The sequence below is a fragment of the Aotus nancymaae genome, unplaced genomic scaffold (genome assembly GCF_030222135.1).
Source record: "Aotus nancymaae isolate 86718 unplaced genomic scaffold, 86718_ANA_hifiasm-v0.15.2.pri h1tg000053l, whole genome shotgun sequence".
Taxonomy (NCBI): domain Eukaryota; kingdom Metazoa; phylum Chordata; class Mammalia; order Primates; family Aotidae; genus Aotus; species Aotus nancymaae.
The window spans coordinates 9,266,815-9,293,109 of NW_026988467.1; the positions used below are offsets into that span (position 1 = coordinate 9,266,815).

Consider the following 26,295-nt stretch of genomic DNA (forward strand, 5'->3'; position numbering starts at 1 on the left):
TCCTCCCCCATTGAGCCAGGTGTGGTGGCAGGAGGCAAACAAAGCCAGAGTGCCCCCCACTGTGCCCCAGCAGAGTGAGCAGGGCCTGGGGCCATGGTCCCTCTAGACTCCGTAGCTGTCAGTGAGATGAGCAGGCAGGTCAAGAGGGGAGACCCAGGACAAGGACCCAGAATGTTCCCACACTCAGCAGGCCTAGCACGTGAGCCCTCACCTCCAGCCAGCCCCAGGTACAGGCTGCTGATGCTGTGGGTTAGGAGCACGTCAGGGGTCCTGGCAGTTTCTTACCATCTGGAGAGGCTCCCAGGAGCCCCCTGGGTGACTTGAGGGAGGACACCCTCCTCCCTACTGGAGGGAGGAGGGTGTCCCCAAGGCCCTGGGCTCTGGATTAAATGAGAAGGGAGACAATCCAAGCACCATGTGACTACTGGGCAAATATCAAGTTCATTTATTATTTCAAATTAATATGGCGACATGTTTCAGACGAGCAAAAAAAAAAAAAAAAAGAATGATATAGCCGAACACCCCATTTAGCCACCTTCCAGCCACGCTGCTGCTCTCTGCTGCTTCCTGAACATGCCGCGGCTTCACTGTTCCCTTAAGTGGAGACGAGCCAGGCAACCCCCTAGGCTGGCCAGGCCTCTCTCCTGGGGGCAAGTGGCTTCTGCTTCCCTTCCCCAAATCAAGAAAGCCCCTCATTGCAGCAGGGGCCACATCCTTTCTGCCAGGCACCATCTTGGATGCTGAAGACATGGAAATGTGACAAAGCTCCCTGCCTGACTCCTGCCTCACTTCCTGCCTGACTCCTGCCTCACTTCCTGCCTGACTCCTGCCTCACTTCCTGCCTGACTCCTGCCTCACTTCCTGCCTCCCTTCTTCTCCCCTTCCCCCACCCTAGAAGTTTCACATCCTGGATCACCCTAGAAAAGTGCTCCCCGTCATTTCATGTGGAAAGACAAAACTCCTTCCCTGGGATCTCAACAGAGAATTTCCTCTCTTGAACCCTTTCTTACAATGGGGCTTCACTTTCAAAGATCCCCTGAAACATGTGGGGGGCTTGTTAAAAACATCATCCTGAGGCCGGGCGAGGTGGCTCACACCTGTAATCCCAGCATTGTGGGAGGCTGAGGCAGGAGGATTGATTGAACTCAAGAGTTTGAGACCAACCTGGGCAGCATAGCAAGACTCAGTCTCTACAAAAAAATAAAACATTAGCTGGGTGTGGGGGCGCACACCTGTGGCCCCAGCTACTTGGGAGGCTGAGGAGAGAGGACTATTTCAGCCTGGAGAGGTCGAGGCTGCAGTGAGCCATGATTGTACCATTGCACTCCAGCGTGGGCAACAGAGTGAGACCCTGTTTCAAAAAAAAAAAAACAAAAAACCCACAAAACAAAAACCACACCTTCCTGAAAAGAGTGAGTTTCTCTGACCCCTGCTTTATGCACAAGAATGAAACTTGAATATGAAAGATTAAACAATCTCATTTAGAAGTTAATGTAGGAGAATATCTAAGTGACGTTGGGTGGGCAAATATTTCTTTTTTCTTTTTTTAAGACGGAGTCTCACTCTGTCGCCAGGCTGGAATGCAGTGGCAACATCTCAGCTTACTACAACCTCCGCCTCCCAGGTTCAAACAATTCTCCTGCCTCAGCCTCCTGAGTAGCTGGGATTACAGGCCTGTGCCACCATGCCCAGCTAATTTTTGTATTTTTAGTAGAGACAGGGTTTCACCCTCTTGGCCAGGACAGTCTCAATCTCTTGACCTCGTGACCCACCTGCCTCGGCCTCCGAAAGTGCTGGGATCACAGGTGTGAGCCACCGCTTCCGGCCTGGGTGGGCAAATATTTCTTAAACAGGACCAAAAAAGGAGCACTCACCATAAAAGAAAAGATTGGGACATGTACTTTATTAAAGCTAAGAATGTCCATTCATCAAAAGCCTCCATCAAGAAAGTGAAAAGGCAGAAGATGCAAGAAGATACTTGCAGTACATATATCAACAAATCTGGGTATCCAGGATGTGTAAAGAACTTGCACACATCAATAAGAAAAGCCAGACAACCCAATTAAAAAAAAAATGGCCATAAGACCTGAACAGGCATCTTACAAAAAGAATGCCTAAATGGTTAATAAACATGGGACAGGGCCAGGCACGGTGGCTCACGCCTGTAATCCCAGCACTTTGGGAGGCCGAGGCGGGTGGATCTTGAGGTCAAGAGATCGAGACCATCCTGGTCAACATGGTGAAACCCCGTCTCTACTAAAAGTACAAAAAATTAGCTGGGCATGGTGGCACGTGCCTGTAATCCCAGCTACTCAGGAGGCTGAGGCAGGAGAATTGCCTGAACCCAGGAGGTGGAGGTTGCTGTGAGCCGAGATCGCGCCATTGCACTCCAGCCTGGGTAACAAGAGCGAATCTCCGTCTCAAAAAATAAATAAATAAATAAATAAAAAATAAATAAACATGGGACAAGGTGCCCAACAACATTACTTATCAGAGAAATGCAAATAAAAGCCACAATGAGGTATCACTACAGACCCGCCAAGATGGCTAAAGTTTTAAAAACTGACATCAGCAAGTGCTGACAAGGATGTGGAGCAACTAGAATCCTCAGATACTGCAGGGAAGTGCCTACTGGTATGACTACTATAGAAGCCTGGAGGGAGAATCTATCAGAACTGAGCATATCTTATGCCCCAGCAATTCCACTCCTCAGTATGTAGCCAACAGAAGCATGTACATTGGGCATTAAAATATGTGTACAGAAATGTTCCCAGCAGCACTATCATAATAGCCAAAAAAGTGAAATATCTATTGAGAGCAGGCCCAGAGTGGTAGCTCAGGCCTGTAATTCCAGCACTTTTGGAGACTGAGGCGGGTGGATTATTTGAGGTCAGGAGTTCGAGACCAGCCTGACCAACATGGTGAAACTTTGTCTCTGCTAAAAATACAAAAACTAGCCAGGCATGGTGGCACACACCTGTAGTCCCAGTTACTTGGGAGGCTGAGGCACGAGAAACATGTAAGCCCAGGAGGCAGAGGTTGTGGTAAGCTGAGATCGCACCACTGCACTCCAGTCTGGGCAACAGAGAAAGACTCTGTCTCAAAAAAAAAAAAAAAAAAACCAGAGAGGGTAGATAAGACAAATAAATTGTGCATGTTTGTGCAATGCTATGCTGCAAAGCAATGGACAGAAGTGAGCGACTCTTATTTACAACAATGTGAATGATTCTCTCAATATAATGCTGAAATAAAGAGGCCAGTTGCAGGGAAACAGACTGTGTCATTCTACTTTATGTAAAATACAAAAGCAGACAGCATTAATAGAAGGATAGAAATCAGTTTAGTGGGTACCTTTTGGGAGGGAGTGTGTGGGGGGGGGGAGGAGGGAAGGGCAGGGGCTGCCTAGGTCCTGTTTGATGAGTTGGGTGCTGATCGCATGGTGTGTTCGCCCTGTAAAACTGCAGTGGGCTGTAACTTGAGATCTGCCCACTTTTTTGTACGGGTGTGTTAGACTTCAACAAATAAGTCTGCCAGAAATTTGTACTGGTGGGCGCATCCCAGAGACAAGGTAGGAAGCAACTATGTTAATGCTAGGGCGAGGGGATAGTGGTGATGATTATGGTATGAAAATGGCCGGGAGAATTTGCTGATGGGTTGTTAGAAAGGACAGTCGAGGGAGACGCTAAGGTTTAAGGTGGGAGAAAACCCAAGCGTGGTGTGGGTTGTGGAATCAGGAGTTCTTGCCCTGATTTCTCTCCTGTGGTACAAAGCTCCATCTCAGGCCTCCTGAGACTGGTGGGGACAGAGGGATTATGGATATCTGGGACCCACCTGGCCTCACCAGCTTGTCTGACCCGCCAGGATCGACCCTTCAAGGACACCTGTGGAAACCCCGGCCACTACTACAACGAGAGCATCAGAAGGTGCTGCTACCGATGCCCCGAGGGTGAGTGGGGGCGATGGAGGTGGGGACAAGGGGGAAGTTTGTCCTTAATGGATGACCCTCTGGGGGGATTGATGAGTGGGGAAATGGTGGCCAACCATCATGGTCATAACTGGCTGCAGTTTCTGCAGATCGTTCCCTGCGTCGCAGAGTCCAGAGACTCTCTCGGAAGGCTAGGGCTGTAGGATTGAGACTGTGTTTGTGCTGCCACAGGAAAGTCCATCTCTGTGAGTCTTTATTTTTAACCGAGGGCTGCCCCTTATTGGACACTTACTATCCATGAGTCCGAGACCTTTATATGCACTGTATCATCTCATTCAGTGCTTGCAATTACCCTTTATCACACTCATTTTGCAGATGAGGTTACTGGGGCTTGGCAAGCTTAAATTCCAGCCACTTCTCTTGATGACCAAGGTCACAGAGCTCGGAAATGCTGGAGTGATTAGGGCTGGAGTCGGGGCTCAGAGACCTCAGAGCCTGGGCTGTCAACATCCCCTGACCACCCCTCATTTCTGGGGCCGGGAAGCCCTTTGCAGTTCTCCTCCCTCCCTCCCTCCCTTCCTTCTTTCTTTTTTTGAGATGGAGTTTCTCTCTTGTTGCCCAGGCTGGAGTGCAGTGGCACAATCTCAGCTCACTGCAACCTCCGCCTCGTTCAGGTGATTCTCCTGCCTCAGCCTCCCAAGTAGCTGGGATTGCAGGCATGCACCACCACACCTGGCTAATTTTCTATTTTTAGTAGAGACAGGGTTTCACCATGTTGGCCAGGATGGTCTTGAACTCCTGACCTCAGGTGATTCACCTGCCTCAGCCTCCCAAAGTGCTGGGATTATAGGTGTGAGCCACCACGCCTGGCCTCTTTTTTCTTTTTTTGTATTAATTTAAAATAGAGACAAGATCTCTCTATGTTGCGCAGGCTGGTCCTGAACTCCTGGGCTCAATCAGTCCTGCCTCAGCTGCCCAAAGCACTGTAATTACAGCATGAGCCACCGCACCTGGCCCCTTTGCAGTTCTTAACTGCTCCAGCCCAGAACACACATTTATCTCAGAACAACCTGGACAATAGATTTCTCTGGGACTGGTCTTCTGGACCACAGCTCTCTTTCTGGAATACTCGATCACCCCCAGCACCATGACTGACTTCTAGTCGATTACCAGGAAATCCTTCTGGAGCAGGGGTGAGTGTTCTTCCCATTTTGCATGTGATGCTGAGGCCCGAGGAGGTGAGCAGCTGGAATAGGGTCATGAGGCATTTCTGCCCCTGTGGTTATCATCAAAAACCCCGAGGCACAACCAGTGGTCATAGATGGGTGGGGCAGGACATAATGATACCCCGTGGTCTGTGACCTCCAGGAACAGAGAGTGTCATGGGGACATCAGCATTAGCTGTGCTCGTAAGGGTGGGAGGAAGTCTGTGTGTGTCTGGTTCATCTTTGCTGCTTCTTGCTTTGAGGATGGTAGGCCATTGCAAGTGGGCGGGCATCGTCTGCGGGCAGAGGGGCCCATCCACCCATTACCTAATCCTCCCAGCTGTGCTGTCTGGAGGGTGGTGATGGGCTATGGCCATCAGGGGTATTCCACTGGAGCTGGGTGGGAACCTGGGTCCGTCTCTGCCACGAGATTCAGACCCCACTCGGGCTCAGGCCCCCAAAGGACAGAGAGAAACATTCTGGGAAAGAATTTGATGTTTTTGTATTTGATTTTGATTTGTTTGTACTTCCAACGATGATTTGAAGCAGTCATTGTGCGGGGGAAAGCAGTGGGTTGGATGCTATTGGACTTTCTTGCTTTTATTTTTGGTTGAGGGTTGATTTTGAATGATCTATCAGGTGGGTCCCCTGCTTTTTTCCGTGCTTCACTGGTCAGCCACTCACCCACCCATCCAAGTACCTGGCCCCCCTCACCCGCCCATCCATCCATGTACCTGCCCATCCACCCGTCTTTTCAACCACTCACTAACCCACCCCCTCCCATCCCCTTTCCATTTTCCTTCCCATCCAGTCCCCATCCATCCACTCATCTATATGAGTTTGCTGGGGCTGCCATAACAAAATACTGAAGCCTGGGTGACCTAAACAATAGACATTTATTTTCTTGCAGTTCTGGAGGCTTGAAGGTCCAAGATCAAGGTTTTTGCAGGGTTTGGTTTCTGGTGAGGGCTGTCTTCTTGGCTTGCAGATGGCAGTCTTCTCATGGTGGGGAAATCTTTCTCTCTTTCTCCCCCTTTTCACATAAGGCCACCAATCTCATTGAATTAGGGCCCCATCCCTATGACCTCATTTAACCTTAATTATCTCCTAAAAGTCCTATCTCCAAATACAGTCACATTGGGGGTTAGGGATTCAACACATTTAACATATGAACTTTGTGGGGGACACAATTCAGTCCATAGCACCATCTCCTTCCCATATCCCTCCAATTATCCTCCCTTTTACCCCCCACCCATACACCCACCCCTCTCCTGGCCATCTTCCCATCCATCCATCCATCCATCCATCTGTCCATCCATCCCCCATCCACAAACATTTATTTCTTTTTTTTTTTTTTGAGATAGAATCTCGGTCTGTGGCCTAGGCTGGAGTGCAGTAGTGTGATCTTGGCTCACTGCAGCCTCCGCTTCCTGGGTTCAAGTGATTCTCCTGCCTCAGTCTCATGAGTAGCTGGAATTACAGGTGCAGACCGCCACGCCCGGCTAATTTTTTGTATTTTTAGTAGAGACAGGGTTTTACCGTGTTGGCCAGGCTCGTCTCAAACTCCTAACCTCAGGTGATCTGCCCATCTTGGCCACCCAAAGTGCTGGGATTACAGGCGTGAGCCACCATGCCTGGCTTCTCATTCTTATGACGGGATCATCTTTCACCTTTCCAGCTGCTTCTCCCTTCGCTATTCTACAGGAACTGCTGCATGCTTTGAAGTCTCTGGGACTTTTCATTTATTTATGTATTTATTAGAGATAGAGTCTTGCTCTGTTGCCCAGGCTAGAGTGCAGCGGTGCAATCTTAGCCCACTGCAACCTTTGCCTCTTAGGTTCAAGCAGTTCTCTTGCCTCAGCCTCTCAAGTAGCTGGGACTACAGGCGCGTGCCACCACACCCAGCTAGTTTTTGTATTTTTAGTAGAGACGGGGTTTCACCATGTTGGCCAGGCTGGTCTCCAACTCCTGACCTCCAGTGATCTGCCCGCCTCAGCCTCTCAAAGTGCTGGGATTACAGGTGTGAGCGGCTGCAACCAGCCTAGTCTCTGGGCATTTGGACATGCCCGTCCCCATCTGGGATGCCCTCTCCACAGTCCCTACCTGCTGCAATCCTGGAACCCCTTCCTCCATGAGGCCCTCCCTTGCTAGCCTGGTGCCGGGTGGTGGCGCCCACACAGTTCTCCTGGGGCCCGCTTACCAGGGTTTTTACCCTCTGGAAAGGAGTGGCCACAGCGCTCTCGTTTTTTGTGGGACCCACAATCCCAGCCACAGGGAGAAAGAGACTTCCTTCTCATCCTCTTCTGGCCCGTTCGACCCCGGCCTGACAGAGCCTTGATGGGGACTGAATGGACAGAAAAGGACATCCCAGGTCCCAGGCTCCCTCCACTTAAAAGCTGTGACCTAGGAAGAGGGGGTCCCTTTTCCCTACTTCCCCTCTGCAAGGCCCAGTACTGGCTGGGGCTGAGCACCCCATATTGGTGTGGTAGGTGGGACATTTTACTGGAGTTTTATTGACCTTGTGCTTCTGGAAAGCCAGAGAGAAAAAATGAAAAACCCACAAAAACCCCTTCTTTGATCTCTTGGGGAAATTTCTTGACATTTTGCCCTCCATCTGCAGCCAGCACTCAGCTGTGTGACTGGGTTTGCGTGTGGGCGGGTTGGTGGAGGAAGGAAGCTGAGAGACCTTTGAGATTGAAAAGTGTAGATGTCATCGAATCCCTCCTTGCACCCAGGCCTGTGATGCCTTCTCCGGCATTCATGAGATCAGGTCCCCAGCCCTTTGTTTACATGCTCTCGGTGACGGGGAGCTCATTCACTGACTCATAACAGTGACCGTGATTCACACCAATGGCGCACGCTCTGTGCTGGCCACTGTGCTGGGCCCTTTACCCACCTTAGTTCCTTCAATCCTGATAAGAAACCCAGAGAGGAAACTTGGACGTCGATGGGTTCAGGGATTTGCTCAAGGTTATGTGCGAATCAGTGGCTCAGCTGGGCCGTGAACGTGCGCATCTAGCGAAGTCTAGCCGTAGTTGATACCAACCCCTGAGGCCTCGAATTTGGGAGGCAGAAGAGGTTACGAGTGAAGAGCTAATGCAGTGGCTACAGAGCCCTTCCTGTTCTCCACCTTCCCTCTGAAGGGGTCTCCCCTGTAGATGTTGGAGACCTGGCCAGGTTCAGCGGGGAGGATGTGAGGCCAGGCCAAGTGTGAGGTAGGGAGCATGGCAGGTGTATCCCATCTTGTCCCAGGAGCTGAGGGTTCCTCCGTGGGCTAGGAGGAGGAGGAGGGGGTTTGTGGGTTCCCCTAGCTTCCGCTGCCTTTGGGTAAAGCCCAGCTCTGTACATGGGCCCGCCTACCTGGCGTGACAGCTGCTGCCCCTGCTGGCACCACCCCCCCATCCCTCTTCATCTTGGGCTTCAGCTGAGTGTGTGGGTCCCCTGTGCCCTCTGACACTGTCCCAGCAGAGCCTCTTCACAGCACCTCCTGCCCTCCCGCCGTCCCTGTGTGCTTGACTCACCTCTGCATTCCTCATTCTCCGCTTAGTATGGACCCTCCCTGACCCCAAGCAAGCTCAAAGGTCTGGGCTCTGTGCTCCTGGTGTCTCCCATGGTTCCACTTTCCGAACACTCCTTCCACGTATCATGACTTGTCTATCGTCTTCCTGCAGGACCCTCAGCCCAGAGCCCAGAGCTTGGCACATAGTAGGTTCTCGATTTTTGAAAAAATGGATAAATGAATGAGTATGTCTGGCTTGCCCAGCACACTCTTCTGTGACAGCCAGCCCCTGCCTCACAGGGCCAAGCTTCCATTGTCCCCCTGGCACCTCCCTCTGCTGAAGTCAGACCAGCCTCGCTCACCTGCTCCCCTCACTCACAGGTTCATCCTAGTCTTGTCTTTATTTCAGCCTGAAAAATGCACCAGGGTTCTTTTGTGTAGGAGGAAGTATGTGGGCTGGGAGGGAGGAAATGGAAGGCAGTAGAAGGAATTAGGACTGGCCCAGTACAGCAAGCATTTATTGAGCTGTGTTGTATATAGGGTTCTTTCGGGGTGAGAAGGACAAGGTCCTGCCCCCTGGGAGCTTACCTACTGTAGAGGAGGTGACATGCTTATATATATCTGATACTTCAGAGGGTATCTGTGCTAAGATAGTTTCAAAGGAGGAAGAATGGGAGCTTATAGTGAGGAAAAGCCCCTATACCACTGGTCTGCATCCATCCATCCATCCATCTATCCATCCATCCACCCTTCCCCACCCATCCATCCATCCATCTACCCATCCATCTACCCATCTACCTGTCTACTCACTCATCCATTTTCCCCCATCTATCCATCCATCCATTCATCCATCATCCATCCACCCACCCATTCATCCATTCAGTCACCCACTCATCTATCCAGTCACCCCCACTCATCCACCTACTCATTTATCCATTCACCCACCCACTCACTCATCCATCCACTCACACATCTACCAACCCATCCACCCTTCCCCTATCCATCCATCCACTCATCCATTTATTTACCCACTCATCCATCCAGTCACCCACTCATTCATCCACCTACCCACTCATCCATCCATCCACCCACTCATTCATCCACCCACCCACTCGTACACCTACTCATTTATCCATTCACCCACCCACTCACTCATCCATCCATTCACCCATCTACCCACCCATCCACCCATCCACCCTTCCTCCATCCACCCGTCCATCCATCCATCCACTCATCCATTTACTCACCCACTCATCCATCCACTCACCCTCTCATCCATCCACCCACCCACTCATCTACCTACTCATTTATCCATTCACCCACCCACTCACTCATCCATCCATTCACCCATCTACCCACCTATCCACCCTTCTCCCATCCATCCATTCAACCATCCATCCATCCATCCACTCATCCATTTACTCACCCACTCATCCATCCAGTCACCCACTCATCCATCCAGTCACCCACTCTTCCATCCACTCACCTACTCATCCATCCAGTCACCCACTCATTCATCCACCCACCCACTCATCCATCCATCCACCCACTCATTCATCCACCCACCCACTCGTCCACCTACTCATTTATCCATTCACCCACCCATCCACCCATCCACCCTTCCTCCATCCACCCATCCATCCATCCATCCACTCATCCATTTACTCACCCACTCATCCATCCACTCACCCTCTCATCCATCCACCCACCCACTCATCCACCTACTCATTTATCCATTCACCCACCCACTCATCCATGCATCCACGCACCCCCTCATCCATCCACCCACCCACCCACCCATCCACCTACTCATTTATCTATTCACCCACACATTCACTCATTCATCTATTCACCCAATAACCTACTCATCCACCCATCTATCCATCCACCCACCCATCCACCCACTCTTTTTTTTTTTTCTTTTTTTTTTCTGAGACAAAGTCTTCCTCTGTCACCCAAGCTGGAGTGCAGTGGCATGATCTCAGCTCACTGCAATCTCCACTTCCCAGGTTCAAGTGATTGTCCTGCCCCAGCCTCCTGAGTAGCTAAGACTACAGGCGCACACCACCACGCCTGTCTAATTTTTGTATTTTTAGTAGAGATGGGGTTTCACTATGTTGGCCAGGGTGGTCTCGAACTCCTGACCTCAGGTGGTCCACCTGCCTCGGCCTCCCAAAGTGCTGGGATTACAAGCGCAAGCCACCACACCTGCTAAATTTCCCCTTTTCATGAGAATACCAGTCATATTGGATTAGGTCCACCCTAGTGACTTCATGTTAACTGGATTGCCTCTTTAAAACCCCTATCTCCAAATAAAGTCACATTCTGAGGTACCGGGGGTTAGGACTCTAGGTTATCTTTTTTGGGGAGATACAATTTAATTCATATCAACATTCAGGACGTATGAGGGGTGTTAAGGAAAAGATCAAGGTGCCCAGATTGGCTGCAGTAGAGGGTGCATGAAGTGAGCAATGTAATATAATGGTAGACTGGGAAGGTGCAGATGCAGCGGTGTGAGGCTGGGGAAGGCCATATTAATTAGGTTGGCAGAACATGTATTAATGAAATGTGTGTGAGGCCCTATGATAGAGGAATCATTGGTGAGCGGAAGTGGAAAGACTCATCCTCAAGGAGCTGACTTTTTTTTTTTTTGAGAGGAGTCTCGCTCTGTTGCCAGACTAGAGTGCAGTGGCGCTATCTCTGCTCACTGCAACCTCTGCCTCCTGGGTTCAAGACATTCTCCTGCCTTAGCCTCCCAGGTAGCTGGGACTACAGGCATGAATAACCACGCCCAGCTAAATTTTTTAGTTTTAGTAGAGATGGGGTTTTACCATGTTGGCCAGGATGGTCTCCATCTCTTGATCTCATGATCCGTCTGCCTCAGCCTCCCAAAGTGCTGGGATTACAGGTGTGAGCCACCATGCCTGGACTTTTTTTTTTTTTTGAGACAGAATCTTTCTTTGTTACCCAGGCTGGAGTGCAGTGGCACTATCTCCGGTCACTGCAACTCCTGCCTCCCGGTTTCAAGTGATTCTCCTACGTCAGCCTCCCAAGTAGCTGGAATTATAGGCGAGCATAACCACACCTGGCTAATTTTTGTATTTTTAGTAGAGATGGGTTTTCACCATGTTGGTTAGGCTGGTTTCAAACTCCTGACCTCAAATGATCTGCCCGCCTTGGCCTCCAAAAGTGTTGGGATTACAGGTGTGAGTCACTGCACCTGGCAGAGCTGACATTCTTATGGGGAATTTAGATACTGTGAAGATTGAGCTTACAAATAAATCTGTGATTACATCAGTTAGGTGTTGAAGGGCAAGGAATATGAGTCTTTGTTTTTATTGGGGATCCCGACCAAGGCTCTGAGGCAGTGATGCTTTGATGATGATGTAAAGTCTGAGTGGGAGTTACTAGGGGAGAGGAGCATTCCTGGCAGAGGACCAGCTTGTGCAAAGGCCCTGGGGTGGCGGAAGGGAGCATGGCCCTTTTAGGGAACAGGGAGATGCTGGTGTGGCTAGAGATGAAAGGACAAGGGGAACATGGGTGAGCTGAACCTCACTAGCCATGGTAAGGACCCATCCTGGGGGCCTTGAGAAAGTTTTTGCAAGTTTTCAGCAAGGAGTGATAGGGTCAGATTGACCTCTTGGAAAGCCTACTGGGGAACTACTGAAGTGTCTGAGTTAGAGAGTGACCGCCAGAAAGCTAGTATTTTTGAGAGGTTCTTGCATGTTGTTCTAGGGCAGAGGCTCTTACCCTGGGGCCTATGGACTCTCAAAGGCAGATTTCACGGGGACCATGAGCCTGAATGGATTCACTTATTTTAATTAGCCTCTAGCTAAAATTCCCTTATGAATTCCTTCTATTATGACTTAAGGCAACAAAGCACAGTGGTAATTGCAGTACACAGCTTTGTCACCAGCGGAAATCATGGATGTTCTCATATTATGATACAGTGACTGCAGATGTCATGAAATATTGTTTGGTCTCATCACTGCTTTGAAACTATGGAGTTATTTTACCTTATTATTTAACAGGTTTACAAAGAATCACGTTACTATATCCTATGTTATTTTATTTAATGCTTTGATAACCATATTCCAATATAGTTGGATTCCTCTGTATTCCTAAATATTTTATTTAGGAATTTATGATTCTATGCAGTGTACACAAGGCTTTCTTAGAATGATTAGGGGCACAAGAAATATTTGGAACCCCCAGTCTAGATTATTTTCATTGTAACTGGCAGAAGGGCTCAAATAAGACAAAGAGAAATAATTGGCTCCATCACAGAGAAGTCCATGGGTACCCTACATTCGGATGTTTGAATGATGTCCTCAGGAGCCCATTTCTCTCCAGCTCTGGCTTCTGCTGGCTTTTGAGTCACCTCCTTCTTAGGCAAGTCCTGTCCATACCATGCCCACGCTTAGGCAGTGATGACCTGGGTAGCTCTAGACTTACTCGGCCCTTTCAGCCAGGAATCCAGTAGATAAAGAGAGGACATCCTTCTGGATTGCTTTTGTGCAATTCTCAGAGATGAGGTTTATTGGCTGGCATGCCTGGGTCATGTGCCCATGCTAAACCAATCACAGTGGTGAGGAACATGGAGGGCTCTGATTGGCTTGCTTGTCCTGAGCCAATCCTGAGCCAATTATATTGATGGAAAGAAGTATTCTGATTGGCCTGCTTGGGTCACGTGCTCATCCTGGAAGCAAGGTAGGCAGCGATTGCTGGGTGACTTGTTTATCTCTAAATCAGGCTGAATTAGGGCCCTCCTGGCAGGGGTGTCTAATCTTTTGTCTTCCCTGGGCCACATTGGAAGAAGTGTTAGTGTGGAAGAAGTGAATTTAGACTAACACCAAGGATAGTGTTTTAGCTTATAGCTGATGAGCTTAAAGAAAAAAAAAGAATCACACATGCACACAACAAATCTCATAATGTTTTAAGAAAGTTTATGAATTTGTGTTGGGTCTCATTGAAAACCATCCTAGGCCAAACACGGACTCTCTTAGGTTGGACAAGCTTGGTCTAGACTTTCATGGTCTAAAGTTATGGCTTCCCTAATTCCTGTAGTGAGATAAGAAGACCCCTGCAGAGAATGATGACAGCCAGCGCTTATATAGTGCTTGTTGGGTGCCAGGGACTGCTGAAGTACTTTACACATATTTATCCTCATCGTCCATTCAGTCCTTTCGAGAACAGTAGGACAGAAGTCCTATAGTAACTTACTAGTGCTAAATATATACACTTACTATGCACCCCCCCCACACACACAAATAGTGCTGACAAGGTCATTGTAACTTGGCAAATGGCAGCCCTAGAATCCCAGGTCCAGCTTTTCTCTATAATTGTTGCTTTTCCTTGCCTGCCAGGTGACCTTAGGCTAGGGCTACCCCTCCTGTGTGTCAGGGCCTCCGTCTACAACACGGGAATTGGACTGACACATTTCTGGGGTTGGAGATGGAGCTGGGAGGGGCTTCAGGGATGAGAGGTGTGGGGCAGAGCTTGGGTCCTAAGGCCTTTGCTAAGTCAGCTTGGCTTGGAGTTTCTCTATCTCTTTCCTCAGGGCTGTTCCCGACACAGCAGTGCCCACAGAGGTCTGCTGACTGCAGGAAGCAGTGTGAGCCTGACTACCACCTGAATGAGGCCGGCCGCTGCACAGCCTGCGTGAGCTGTTCTCGAGGTAAGGGGCTTGTTCTCTCTCCAGGGCCTTCTTCTAGGGAGCATAAGGGGTCCTCAGAGGAGAGGTGAAGAATCTGGAAGGTGGAGTGCATCATGATTTGATGTTTGTTCTCTGAATTGTCCTCCTGGTACCTCAGTTTACCTCTCTGCATTTTGACTTGATGTCAGCCATGACCTTTTGCATCTGTACTTTCACGAGACTTACCATGTTTCCTGAAGAAGAGGACTCACATTTTTTTGAGTTTACTCCTCACCACAGTCCTAGGGAGGATTCCTTGCTTATCCTTCCTTTACAATGAGGAATTTGAGGATAGTGGGGTTAAGGGCCTTTTTAAAGTTACAAAACTCGGCCAGGCGTGGTGGCTCATGCCCATAATCCCAGCATTTTGGGAGGCCAAGGCGGGTGGATCACCTGTGGTCAAGAGATTGAGACCATCCTGGCCAACATGGTGAAACCCCATCTCCACTAAAAATACAAAGATTAGCTGGGTGTGGTGGTGGTCGCCTGTAGTCCCAGCTACTCGGGAGGCTGAGGCAGGAGAATTACTGGAACCTGGGAGGCAGAGGTTGCAGTGAGCCAAGATTGCACTGCTACGCTCCAGCCTGGTGACAGATTGAGACTCTGTCTCAAAAAAAAAAAAAAAAAAGCAACAACTCTGGTAAGCGGCAGAACTGGAGTTTGAATTGTGGCCTGACACCAAGAGCTGTGTTCTTTTTCTAAGACCACGGGACTTCCAGGAAAACTGTTTCAATATGGCCTTTTATTATTAGTTTCTTATTACGGTTAGAGAATGTGGTCTGTGTGCTATCTGGTGTTTATTTTTGTGTGAGTTTTTTTGGGGGGTAGGGTGGGGGAAATTTGTTGAGATCCTTTTGTGGTCTAATAAATACTCAATGATCACATTTTTTCAGAGTGTTCAGTGTGTGGGTGTTTTAAAATGTGTATTCTGTTTCTTGCATATAAAGTTCTCTATATGTCTATTAGGTTAAGTTTGTTAATTGTGTTTTTTAAATTATATGTGCTCTGTTTTCTTTTTTTCATAAGAGCAGTGGAGATATATGTGCTCTTATTTACTTTTATCACCTTTATTTCTTTTTTTTTCTTTTAGTTACATTCTAACTCAAGATATCACTTTATTTCTGAGACAGATGTGTTAAAATCTTATCTCCCAGTATACTTGTTCATCCATTAGATTTTCTTGGCTCACTGCAACCTCCACCTTCTGGGTTCAGGCAATTCTCCTGCCTCAGCCTCCTGAGTAGCTGGGATTACAGGCACACGCCACCATGCCCAGCTAATTTTTTGTATTTTTAGTAGAGACGGGGTTTCACCATGTTGACCAGGATGGTCTTGATCTCTTGACCTCGTGATCCACCCGCCTCAGCTTCCCAAAGTGCTGGATTACAGGCGTGAGTCACTGCGCCCGGCCTCATCCATTAGATTTTCGTTGCGTTCTATTTTTGCCTGATATATGTCAAAGCTATGTTATTAGGTGCATAAATGTTCATGAATATTATGGTTTTTTGGTGGGTTGGGCTTTTTATCCACGTGACTATGTCTCTCCACGCCTTGTGATGTCTTCTCCCTTAGTTTCACGTTTGTTTGGCATTAATATTACTATTCCTTCCTGGAAGAAATAGCAAAGGTTAAAAAGAAAGACAAGTAATAATATAATAATACTGCCATTTCTTCTTTCTTTACATTAGCATTTCTCTGGCATATCTTTGAATTTCTAAAAGTAATGACTGCATTTTATGAAATGAAAATTATAAGCAGGTATTATTAAAAATTCAAACAATAAAGAGAGTATAAGGAAAAAAATAAACATTGTCCTCCCCAACCCTCCATCTGGAGCTAACTACTATTATCATTAGATGTAGACATGCCTCTCTACCTCTCTGTATAGAGATAGGTAGGTTAATAACCAGACAGCCTGTACACACATACAAAGAAGGAATCTTAAGAGAATGGCAACATATTATTTATGGCATTAAAATGACATTTAATTTTAATCAAAAGTATCAGAAAAAGGAGAGACTCAAGTGAAATAGGAGAATGCCAAACCCCAGTCAGATTAATGTATTTTCAGCAAAATATATTGCAGTTCCTGTAAAAAGAGAAAAACCCGATAAAATTAAGAAAGGAGGTTATGAAAATCAGTAAGTGGTTAATAATCATTTCAGGAACTACTGTCTCTTGCAGTAAAGTCACAATCTACTTATTTTGAGTTTTGGACAGTAGAGAATAGATCGGCTCCCTGTAACGAAGGACAGAATAATTTTCCCCACCTCTGCATCCTCGACCTTTTATTGCTTACACAGTTTTTAATTTGTCATTATCTATAATGTTTATGTTCTCTTCTGCACCCATAAGTCCCTTGGCATGTTAGCCTTAAATTTTTTTATGATTCATGATGAGTTTATTTGCTACAGCTTCTCCATTCCTGAGTTTTTCACTTTGATTCATCACTTGAGTGACTGGATTTCACTGTCAGGTGGATTTTTCAAGAAGGGCTGGTCTTTGCAATATTCCCTGAGTTCTTTCATGTTTGAGGATACTTGTCTGTTGCCTGTATTTTTCTTTTCTTTTTGAGATGTAGTCTGACTCTGTTGCCCAGGCTGGAGTGCAGTGGTGCGATCATGTCTCGCCACAACCTCTGCCTCCTGGGTTCAAGCAATTCTCATGCCTCAGCCTCCTGAGTAGCTGAGATTACAGGCACACACCACCATGCCCGGCTAATTTTTGTATTTTTAGTAGAGATGAGGTTTCATCATGTTGGCCAGGCTGGTCTCCAACTCCTGTGATCCACCTACTTCAGCCTCCCAAAGTGTTGGGATGACAGGCGTGAGCCACTGTGCCCGGCCCAGTTTCTTATCTTTACATGTTAAGACAGGGTCTCGCTTTGTTGTCCAGGCTGGCCTTAAACTCCAGGGCTCAAGTGTTCCTCCTGCCTCAGCCTCCCGAGTAGCTGGGGCTACAGGTGCATGCCACATATTTTTTGTGTGTGTCTCTGAGGATATAAATTATAGTCGTGTATTGCTTAATGACAGGAATACATTCTGACAAATGTGTCATTAGGCAATTTTGTCATTGTGCAAACATCCTAGAGTTGTGCACTTACACACACCTAGGCGGTGCAGCCTATTGCGTACCTAGGCTCGATGGCAGATCCTTTTGCTCCTAAGCTACACGTCTGCACAGCACGTGACTGTTCCGAATACTGTAGGTAACTGTGACACAATGGTAAGTGTTTGTGTATCTAAATGTATCTAAGGCTAGGTGCCGTGGTTCATGCCTATAATCCCAGCACTTTGGGAGACCAAGTGGGTGAATCACAAGGTCAGGAGTTCAAGACCAGCCTGGCCAAGATGGTAAAACCCCATCTCTACTAAAAATACAAAAGGTTAGCCGGGCATGGTGGCGGGTGCCTGTAATCCCAGCTACTTGGAAGGCTGAGGCAGAGAATTGCTTGAACCCGGGAGGCAGAGAATGTAGTCAGCCGAGATCGCGCCACTGCACTCCAGCCTGGGTGACAGAGCAAGATTCCATCTCAGAAAAACAAGAAACAAAAACAAAAACAAGCAAAAAAAAAAAAAAAAATCTAAACAGAAAAAGTGCAGTAAAAATACGATATAAAAGATAAAAAATGGCACGCTTGTACAGGGCATTTACTGTGAATGGAGCTTGCAGGATGGGAAGTTGCTCTGGGCGAGTGAATGAGTGAGTGGTGAGGGGATGCGAAGGCCTAGGGCATTACCGTATACTACTGTAGACTTCAGAAACAGTGCTCACTTAGGCTACACTATATGTATGAGACATATTTTTTTCTTCAGCAATATATTAAACAGCTTACTGTAACTTTTTCACTTTATAAACTTCAACTTTTAAAATTTTTGGCTCTTGGAATAACACTTAGCTTAAAGCACAAACACATTGTACAGCTGTACAGAAATATTTTCTTTCTTTATAGCCTTATTCAATATACTTTTTTCTATTTTTAAATTTTTTTATTTTATTTAACATTTTTAAATTAAAAGCTGAGACACAAGCACCTCCATTATCCAAAGCCTACACAGAGTCAGGATAATCGGAATCAGTTTTCCTTTTTCTGAATCTTGTCCCATTGGCTGGGAGTGGTGGCTCATGCCTGTAATTCCGGCATTTTGGGGAGGCTGAGGTGGGTGGATCACTTGAGGTCAGGAGTTTGAGACCAGCCTGGCCAACATGGTGAAACCCTATGTCTACTAAAAATATAAAAATTAGCCGGGTGTGGTGGCATGTGCCAGTAATCCCAGCTACTTGGGAGGCTGAGGCAGGAGAATCACTTGAACCTGGGAGGTGGAGGTTGTAGTGAGCCGAGATCATGCCACTGTACTCCATTCTGGGTGACAGAATGAGACTCTGTCTCAAAAAAAAAAAAAGAGAATCTTGTCCCATTGGAAAGTCTTCAGGGGCAGTAAAACACATGGAGTGTCACTTCCTATGATGATGACAGTGTCTTCTGGATGCCTTCAGAAGGACCTACCTGAGGCGATATTACAGTTAACTGTTTTTTTTAATAAGTAGAAGGAGTACACTCTAATATAATGATAAGGCTCGGCTTGGTGGCTCACACCTGCAATCCCAGCATTTTGGGAGGCCAGGCTGGGAGGATCGCTTGAGGCCAGGAGTTTGAGACCAGCCTGAGCAACACAGTGTGACTCCCATCTCTACCAAAAATAAAATAAATTATCTGAGCATGGTGGCATGTGCCTGTAGCCTCAGCTCGCAGGAGGCTGAGGCGGGAGGACTGCTTGAGCCCAGGAGGTTGAGGTTGCAGTGAGCCGTGATCGTGCCACGGCACTCTAGCCTGGGCAATAAAGCAAGACCCTGTTTCAAAAACAAAATGATAGAAAGTATAGTACGGTAAGTGCATAAACCAGCAACGTAGCTGTTTATATCATTATCAAGTATTACGTACTACCCACAGTTGCATGTGCTATGCAGCACTTTTATACCACTGGCAGTGCGGTGGGTTCATTTACACCAACGTCTCCACCAACACGGGAGTAATGCGTGTGCTACGTCACTGCTATGACTATGACCTCACTAGGCAACAGGGATTTTTCAGCTCCGTTATAATCTTATGGGGCCATCGTCACGTACGCCGTCCATCACTGGCAGAAGTGCTGCTCTGTGGTGCGTGAATGCATCGTTGCTAATGTTTCGCTCTGTTCTCTCTCTTTTCTGCCTCCTTGAGTGTGGGTTCTCTTTGCATTCAGAACTCCTCTTCCTTGGGGCTGGTTTTCCTCTGATGTTTGGTGACTTTCGGTTCTGTGCACGTCGTGTCTCATGATGTGGGCAGACTGCAAATGGGGCTTCTGGAACCCACCTCTGAGGACCATGGGGCTGAGGTGGGGCTACAGAAGTCTCTCTGTGGGAGATGCGTGGCCTCTGCTGTGTGGCATGAGTAGATGAGGAGCTACCTGGCACCTCTCCCCTCTCTTCAGTGAGTTTCTCTTGGCTATATTCTGGGCTGTGGTCTCCTTTGCTCTGGTCTTGTCTGTCCTCTGCCTTCCGTATTTCAGGGAGTTGTCTTCGTTTCTAATCTGCCAGGGTTGCCCCTTCTTAGTCTCCAAGCCTGTTGCACATTAATTATTATTTTTACCAGTGATTTTTTTTTTTTTTTTTTTGAGATTGAGTCTTGCTCTTTCGCCCAGGCCAGAGTGAAGTGGTGTAATCTCTGCTCACTGCAACCTCTGCCTCCCGGGTTCAAGCAATTCTCCTTTCTCAGCCTCCTGAGTAGCTGGGATTACAGGTGCCCACCACACCCAGCTGATTTTTAAATTTTTTAGTAGAGGCGGGGTTTCACCATGTTGGCCAGGCTGGTCTCGAACTCCTGATCTCAGGTGATTTGCCTGCCTTGGCCTCCCAAAGTGCTGGGATTACAAGCGTGAGTCACCACGCCCAGCCTAGCTTTACTTTTTATGTCTGTTAGCCAACCTCTGATTTCCTGCTTTTCCTGCCAACACGTGTTATTAACTGTCTTTTTGATTCTAGTCATTCTAGTGGATATGAAGTGGTATCTCATTGTGATTTTGATTTGCATTTCCCTAACATCTAATGGTATTGAGCATTTTTCATGTGTTTATTGGCCATGTGTGTATCTTCTGTAGAGAAATGTCTATTCCAACTCTTTATCCATTAAAAAAATTAATAAACTATTTCTGGCTGGGTGCAGTGGCTCACGCCTATAATCCCAGCACTTTGGGAGACCGAGGCGGATGGATCACCTGAGCTCAGGAGTTTGAGACTAGTCTGGGCAACATGGTGAAATCCCATCTCTATTAAAAATACAAAAAATTAGTTGGACATGGTGGCGCATGTCTGTAATCCCACCTACTCAGGAGGCTGAGGCAGGAGAATTGCTTGAACCTGGGAGGGAGAGGCTGCAGTGAGCTGAGATTGCGCCACTGTACTCCAGTCTGGGTGACGGAGTGAGACTCTGTCTAAAAAAAAAAATTAATACACTATTTCTTAGAGCATTTTAGGTTTACAGGAAAAATGAAACAGAGAATACAGAGTTCCCATCTACCCTCTACTCCCTTCCCACTCTCCCGCAGTTTCTCCTATTTATTTATTTATTTGAAACAGGACATCACTCTGTTGCCCAGGTTAGAGTGCAGTGGTACAATCACAGCTCACTGCAGCCTCAACCTCCTGGGCTCAAGCGATCCTCCCGTCTCAGCCTCCCAAGTAGCTGAGACTACAGGCGCGTGCTACCATGCCTGGCTAATTTTTCTATTTTTTTGTAGAGATGGGATTTCGCCATATCGCCCAGGCTGGTCTGGAATTCGTGAGGGCAAATGATCCTTCTGCCTCGGGCTCCTAAAGTGCTGGGATTAAAGGTGTGAGCCACCATGCCTTACATTTGTGTGCACAGTCGTTAGAACTGATGACCTGATAGGGATGCGTTACTGTTACTAACTGGAGTCCGTAGTTGACATCAGGGCTCACTCTTGCTGTTGCAGATTCTAGGCTTTGGACAAACGGATGATGATGCGTAGCCACCATCACAGTGGCGTCTAGAATAGTTGCACTGCCCTGAATGTGCGCTGAGCGCATCGGTTCACCTCTCCCTCCCCCTGAACCTCTGGCTACTGATCTTTTTGCTGTCTCAATAGTTTTGTCTTTTCCAGAAATGTCGTGTAGTTGGAGTCAGAGTGTGTCGCTTTTTCAGACTGGTGTCTTCCATTTAGCAATAGGCATCTAAGTGTCCTCCATGCCTTTTTTTTCCATTTAAAAAATTGGTACATTAATTTGTTTTTATTTTTAATCCAATTGTTAGTAATCACCGGGGGGTGCGCTGGGAGGTGGAAGCTGCATTCCGGACTCTGCCTGCCCTCTCCTCCTCATCTCAAGAGCTCTCCGGAGAGATGCCTTCCTCCTGTTCCCCTCTGTGACCCCTGTCTGTGTCCCTTAGATGACCTCGTGGAGAAGAGGCCGTGTGCGTGGAACTCCTCCCGTGTCTGCGAGTGTCGACCTGGCATGTTCTGTGCCGTGTCTGCCGTCAACTCCTGTGCCCGCTGCTTCCTCCACTCCGTCTGCCCAGCAGGGATGATTGTCAAGTTCCCAGGTCAGTGTCCCCACCCTCGGCCCAGCACGGAGACCTATGCCATTACCACCTCACCTTCCGCCCACCCCAGTGCACTATTGACATCCGATCTCCCGCTTCCTGGAGGCTCCTTCTGCCATGGCCCAGGGATGTGCCCAGCACCCAGCGCCTCTGCTGCCCTCCCCAACCTTGTGTTCCAGGCAAAGAGAGACCCTGCTGTTTCCTGGCATAGACCTGGCTGCAGGAGGTCTTGGTTGGTTTGAGGCTCAAGGCAGAAGTTATCTGATGCCTCATAAGCAAGAAGCGACCCTGAAATCTCTGTCCTGGGAGTTGGCTTCCCGCTTTCAGATTCAGGGCTTTGGGAGTTAGAGGTGCTGAGAGATCGAGCCCCAGGCTCCAGACTGGAGAAACATGGGTTTCTTTTCCAACTTACCGTGTGATCTCAGACAAGCTTCTTACCTCTCTGACTTCTACTTTTCTGATAGTGCAAGGTGTCGGGGCTGCTCATAACCAGAGAGGGGTATGGGCCACAGAACCTGTCTGGGCGGCGTTAGGACCATCTTCCAGAAGGGAGGCATGAGGAGTGGGTGGTCTTGGAGCGCAGCACAGAATGGGTGCCGCAGCTGCGGGTACATGGAGCAGGGAGATGGGCTCAGAGGCAGCCCTGTGTCCCCTGGAAAGGGCCACCCTGGAGCCTGTGACCCCTCCCCCAACCGGGTCCTTCTCTGGAGTCCCATGCCCTGCTGTGCACACCGGGGGATTGGCAGTCTCCCCCATCGCCACCATTGCCTGCCCCTCCTCTTCCTCCCCCTTTCCCTCGTCCCTCACAGCCAGCCATCCTCGAGTCCTGTAGACAGTTACAGGACTCCATCTTCTCACCCCTAATTCCTTCTCTTATCCAGCCCCATGGCAGACAGCCAGAATGACCCTCGCAAAACCAAATCTGGATTTGATCCTCTCTGTCTCCCTCCCCAGCCACACACACGTATATACCTGAAATGCTTCAGTATCTTCCCGTTACTCTAAAGATAAGGACCCAAGGCCAGGCATGGTGGCTTATGCCAGTAATCCCAGCACTTTGGGAGGCTGAGGCAGGTGGATCACTTGAGGTCAGGAGTTCAAGACCAGCCTGGCCAACATGGAGAAACCCCGTCTCTACTAAAAATACAAAAATTAGCCAGGCGTGGTAGCAGGTGCCTGTCATCCCAGCTACTCAGGAGGCTGAGGCAGGAGCATCACTTGAACCTGGGAGTCAGAGGTTGCAGGTGGCAGTGAGCCGAGATCGTGCCATTGCGTTCCAGTCTAGGTGACAAGAGTGAAACTCAGTCTCAAAAAAAAAAAAGAAACTCCAGGGACTCAGCACTAGTCATTCTTCAGGTCCCAAGGCCCCCAGTCGACTTGCCTTCTTCTCTTCGTCTTTCAGAGTCTTCTTACATTTATTTGGTACATAATGTCCAGGGCGTTTAGCAGTTCTTAGCTGGAGGAAGAGGGAAAAGGGTGTCTACTCCATCTTCCCAGGATCACAGCCCCCTCCTTTCTCCCAGCCTCAGCTCTCAGCCCCAACCCCTCACTCTCTGCGCTCCACCTCGGCTGCCCTTCTTCCGGGTGGATGGACCTGTGCGCTCTCTGTCCCACCCGGCCTCTGCACACGCTGTTCTCTCTGCCGGGGACACCCTTCCCTCTCCATTCACTTAGTCAAATCCTACTCTGCCCTGAGCTCTCCATCCCACTTCCTCAGGAGGCCTCCCCTGGCCTCTCGCCAGGGAAGCTGGCAGCACCGTGTCCTTCGCAAGTGTGCATGCCTACCTCTCTCTCTGTCTCGTGGTTTGATCAATGCCTGTCTCCCTCCCTGGCTGGAACCTTCCCGAGGGCAAAGACCATGCCCAGGGTGTTCCTCAGCATCTCCCCACCGCCCGGTCAAACGCTAGGCATGGCATCTGCTCCCCATAGAGATTCGCTGAATCAAGGTATGGGGGCACCTGACAGGGAGATCCAAGCTGGGGGGTGGGTGGATTCAGATCTGGTCGAATTCCCCTTGGGTCAGGGGAGAGTGCTGTGCTAAGGAAATGATGAAGTCCTCCACCCACAGGCAGGGCGAGTGCTGGGGTGGACGTGGCAGCAGATACCTAGGGTTTTGCAAAGATTTGCAACTGTGGGCCGTGCTCCCACCTGTCTCTGGACCTCAGTCTCCCCATCTGTCAGATGAGGAGGTGTAACTGAAGGCCTTGGGGGCCTCTCCAAAAAGGCCAAACTTCCGAAAAGTTTCCAGCTCAGAAACTTGCATCTCTGGAGTCCGGTTGTTCCAGGCGAGGCTTCTGGCTGGAGGGACTGTCTGGGCAGTGTTCCTGAGACTGCCACACGGCGGCGCCAGAGGCCTCCCTTTGCTACCCAATGCGGTGCTACTGGCCCGCCCTATGTGGCCATTCACTTAAAATGCAGCTAGGGGCTGGGCTCAGTGGCTCAGGCCTGTGATCCCAGCACTTTGGGAGGCCATTGAGAACGGATCATGAGGTCAGGAGTTCAAGACCAGCCTGACCAATATGGTGAAACCCCGTCTCTACTAAAAATACAAAAATTAGCCAGACGTGGTGGCGCATTCCTGTAGTCCCAGATACGCAGGAGGCTGAGGCAGGAGAATCGCTTGAACCCGGAGGCACAGGTTGCAGTGAGCTGAGATCATGCCACTGCACTCCAGCCTGGATGACAGAGTGAGACTCCATTTCAAAAACAGAACAAAACAAAAACACAAAGCAATAAAAAATTTTTTTAAAATGCAGCTACGTCTGCATTGAGAAGTGCTGTGTATATTATGCACTGGATTTCAAAAACAGTATAAACAAGAATATAATTATTTTTTATACTGATTGCCTGCAAACATGATATTTTAGATATATTGGGTGAAATAAATATACTATGAAAATTAATTCCACTTATTTCTTTTTACCTTTTTAAATGTGGCTCCTAGAATATTTGAGCTGACATGTGTGACTCACATATTTCTGTTGGCTGGCACTGCTTTAGAAGTGTTCTAATCTCGGCTGCCAAACCCTGGTTCATCTCCGGGATCCCCTGTGGACTCACCCATGGGGCAGCGCTCAGGGCTTGTTTTTTTCCAGCTATAAAATGGAAAGCAGTTTCTGCCTCCAATCAGCTAAGCCTCACTGGCTCTCTTTCCTAAAATTCTCAAATCTCCCTAAGGCAGACAGTATTAGCCCTGTTTTCCAGGTGTGGAAATCGAGGTCCGGAGATGGGAGGTAAATCACCTGCAAAGACAGCAGGAAATATCTAAGCTTAGGTGTCGCCACCCCACCGTGCCACGGAACGCAAGAGGTCAGCATTGCTCACGCTCACCTCCACGGACAGTTTCAGAGTAAAGTCCCACACATCCCGTCACCTTTTAAGTGATGGGACAGGAGTCGAAATGGGGGCAAGGACACAGCATTTACCATATGTCACACGGTGTGATGGGCACCTCATGTACATTCTTCTGTTTATCCTGACAGCAGCCTGGTAAAGAGTGTCTCATTATAATCATTTGACTGGGCCAGGCACGGTGGCTCATGCCTGTAATCCTAGCACTTTGGGAGGCTGAAGCGGGTGGATAACCTGAGGTCAGGAGTTCAAGACCAGCCTGGCCAGCATGGTGAACCCCATCTTTACTAAAAATACACAAATTAGTCAGTCATGGTGGTGGGTGCCTGTAATCCCAGCTATTTGGGAGGCTGAGGCAGGAGAATTGCTTAAACCTGGGAGGCAGAGGTTGCAGTGAGCAGAGATTGCATCACTGTACTCCAGCCTGGGTGACAGAGTGAGACTCTGTCTCAAATAAATAAATATAAATAAATAGAATCGTGTGACTTGCCTGGCAGTTAGGATGTGGCAGGCAAACTCAGGGACACTGGATGGACGCTGTGTGTGCGTGTTCCTCTCCGCTCTGCTTCCATCCAGCACTCTTCAGACTCCTTGGATTGCAAGTGGCAAAATCCCCAATTTTTTAGCACATGTAGCTTAAAAGTCTGGAGATAGGTCTGAGAAGCTTCAGGCATGGCTGGATCCAGGACTCCGTCTTGCCGTATCTCTCACCTCTGTTTCCCTCTGTGTTGGTTCATCTGCAAGTTACTTACTAGCAGCTCTAGGTTAGCTTCCAGTCCAGCGCCAGTGGGAAGACAGCTTCCCTTTCTTACATCTTTAATATCCAAAACCAAAACCTTTAAATCCCAAACCAAAATCTTTAAATTCTGCCTCATGGGCTTGGGTCACATGTCCACTCCTGAACTGGCTCATCATGGCCAGAGGAAAGGGATGGATTGATTGGTCCAGCCTGGTCTCATGGCCACTCCTAGAAAGTGGGTTCAGTCGGTCCCGACTCCTAACCACAGATACTGAGATCACAGG

The 26,295-nt window shown here is 48.5% G+C and overlaps 1 protein-coding gene across 2 annotated transcripts in view; it reads left to right on the forward strand.

Moving 5' to 3' along the window:
- Positions 1-3,864: 3,864 nt before the first annotated feature.
- TNFRSF8 (TNF receptor superfamily member 8) overlaps positions 3,865-26,295 on the forward strand; it is a 55,442-nt gene continuing 33,011 nt past the window's right edge. The window contains exons 1-3 of one of the 2 annotated variants that reach the window (XM_064363726.1): positions 3,865-3,946; positions 14,190-14,306; positions 21,769-21,921. In XM_064363726.1, coding sequence (XP_064219796.1) covers positions 21,834-21,921 — 88 coding nt within the window. In that variant the 5' untranslated portion in view covers positions 3,865-3,946; positions 14,190-14,306; positions 21,769-21,833. Of the gene's footprint in view, positions 3,947-14,189; positions 14,307-21,768; positions 21,922-26,295 lie in introns of those variants that run through there. The other variant, XM_064363725.1, reaches the window with a different exon arrangement.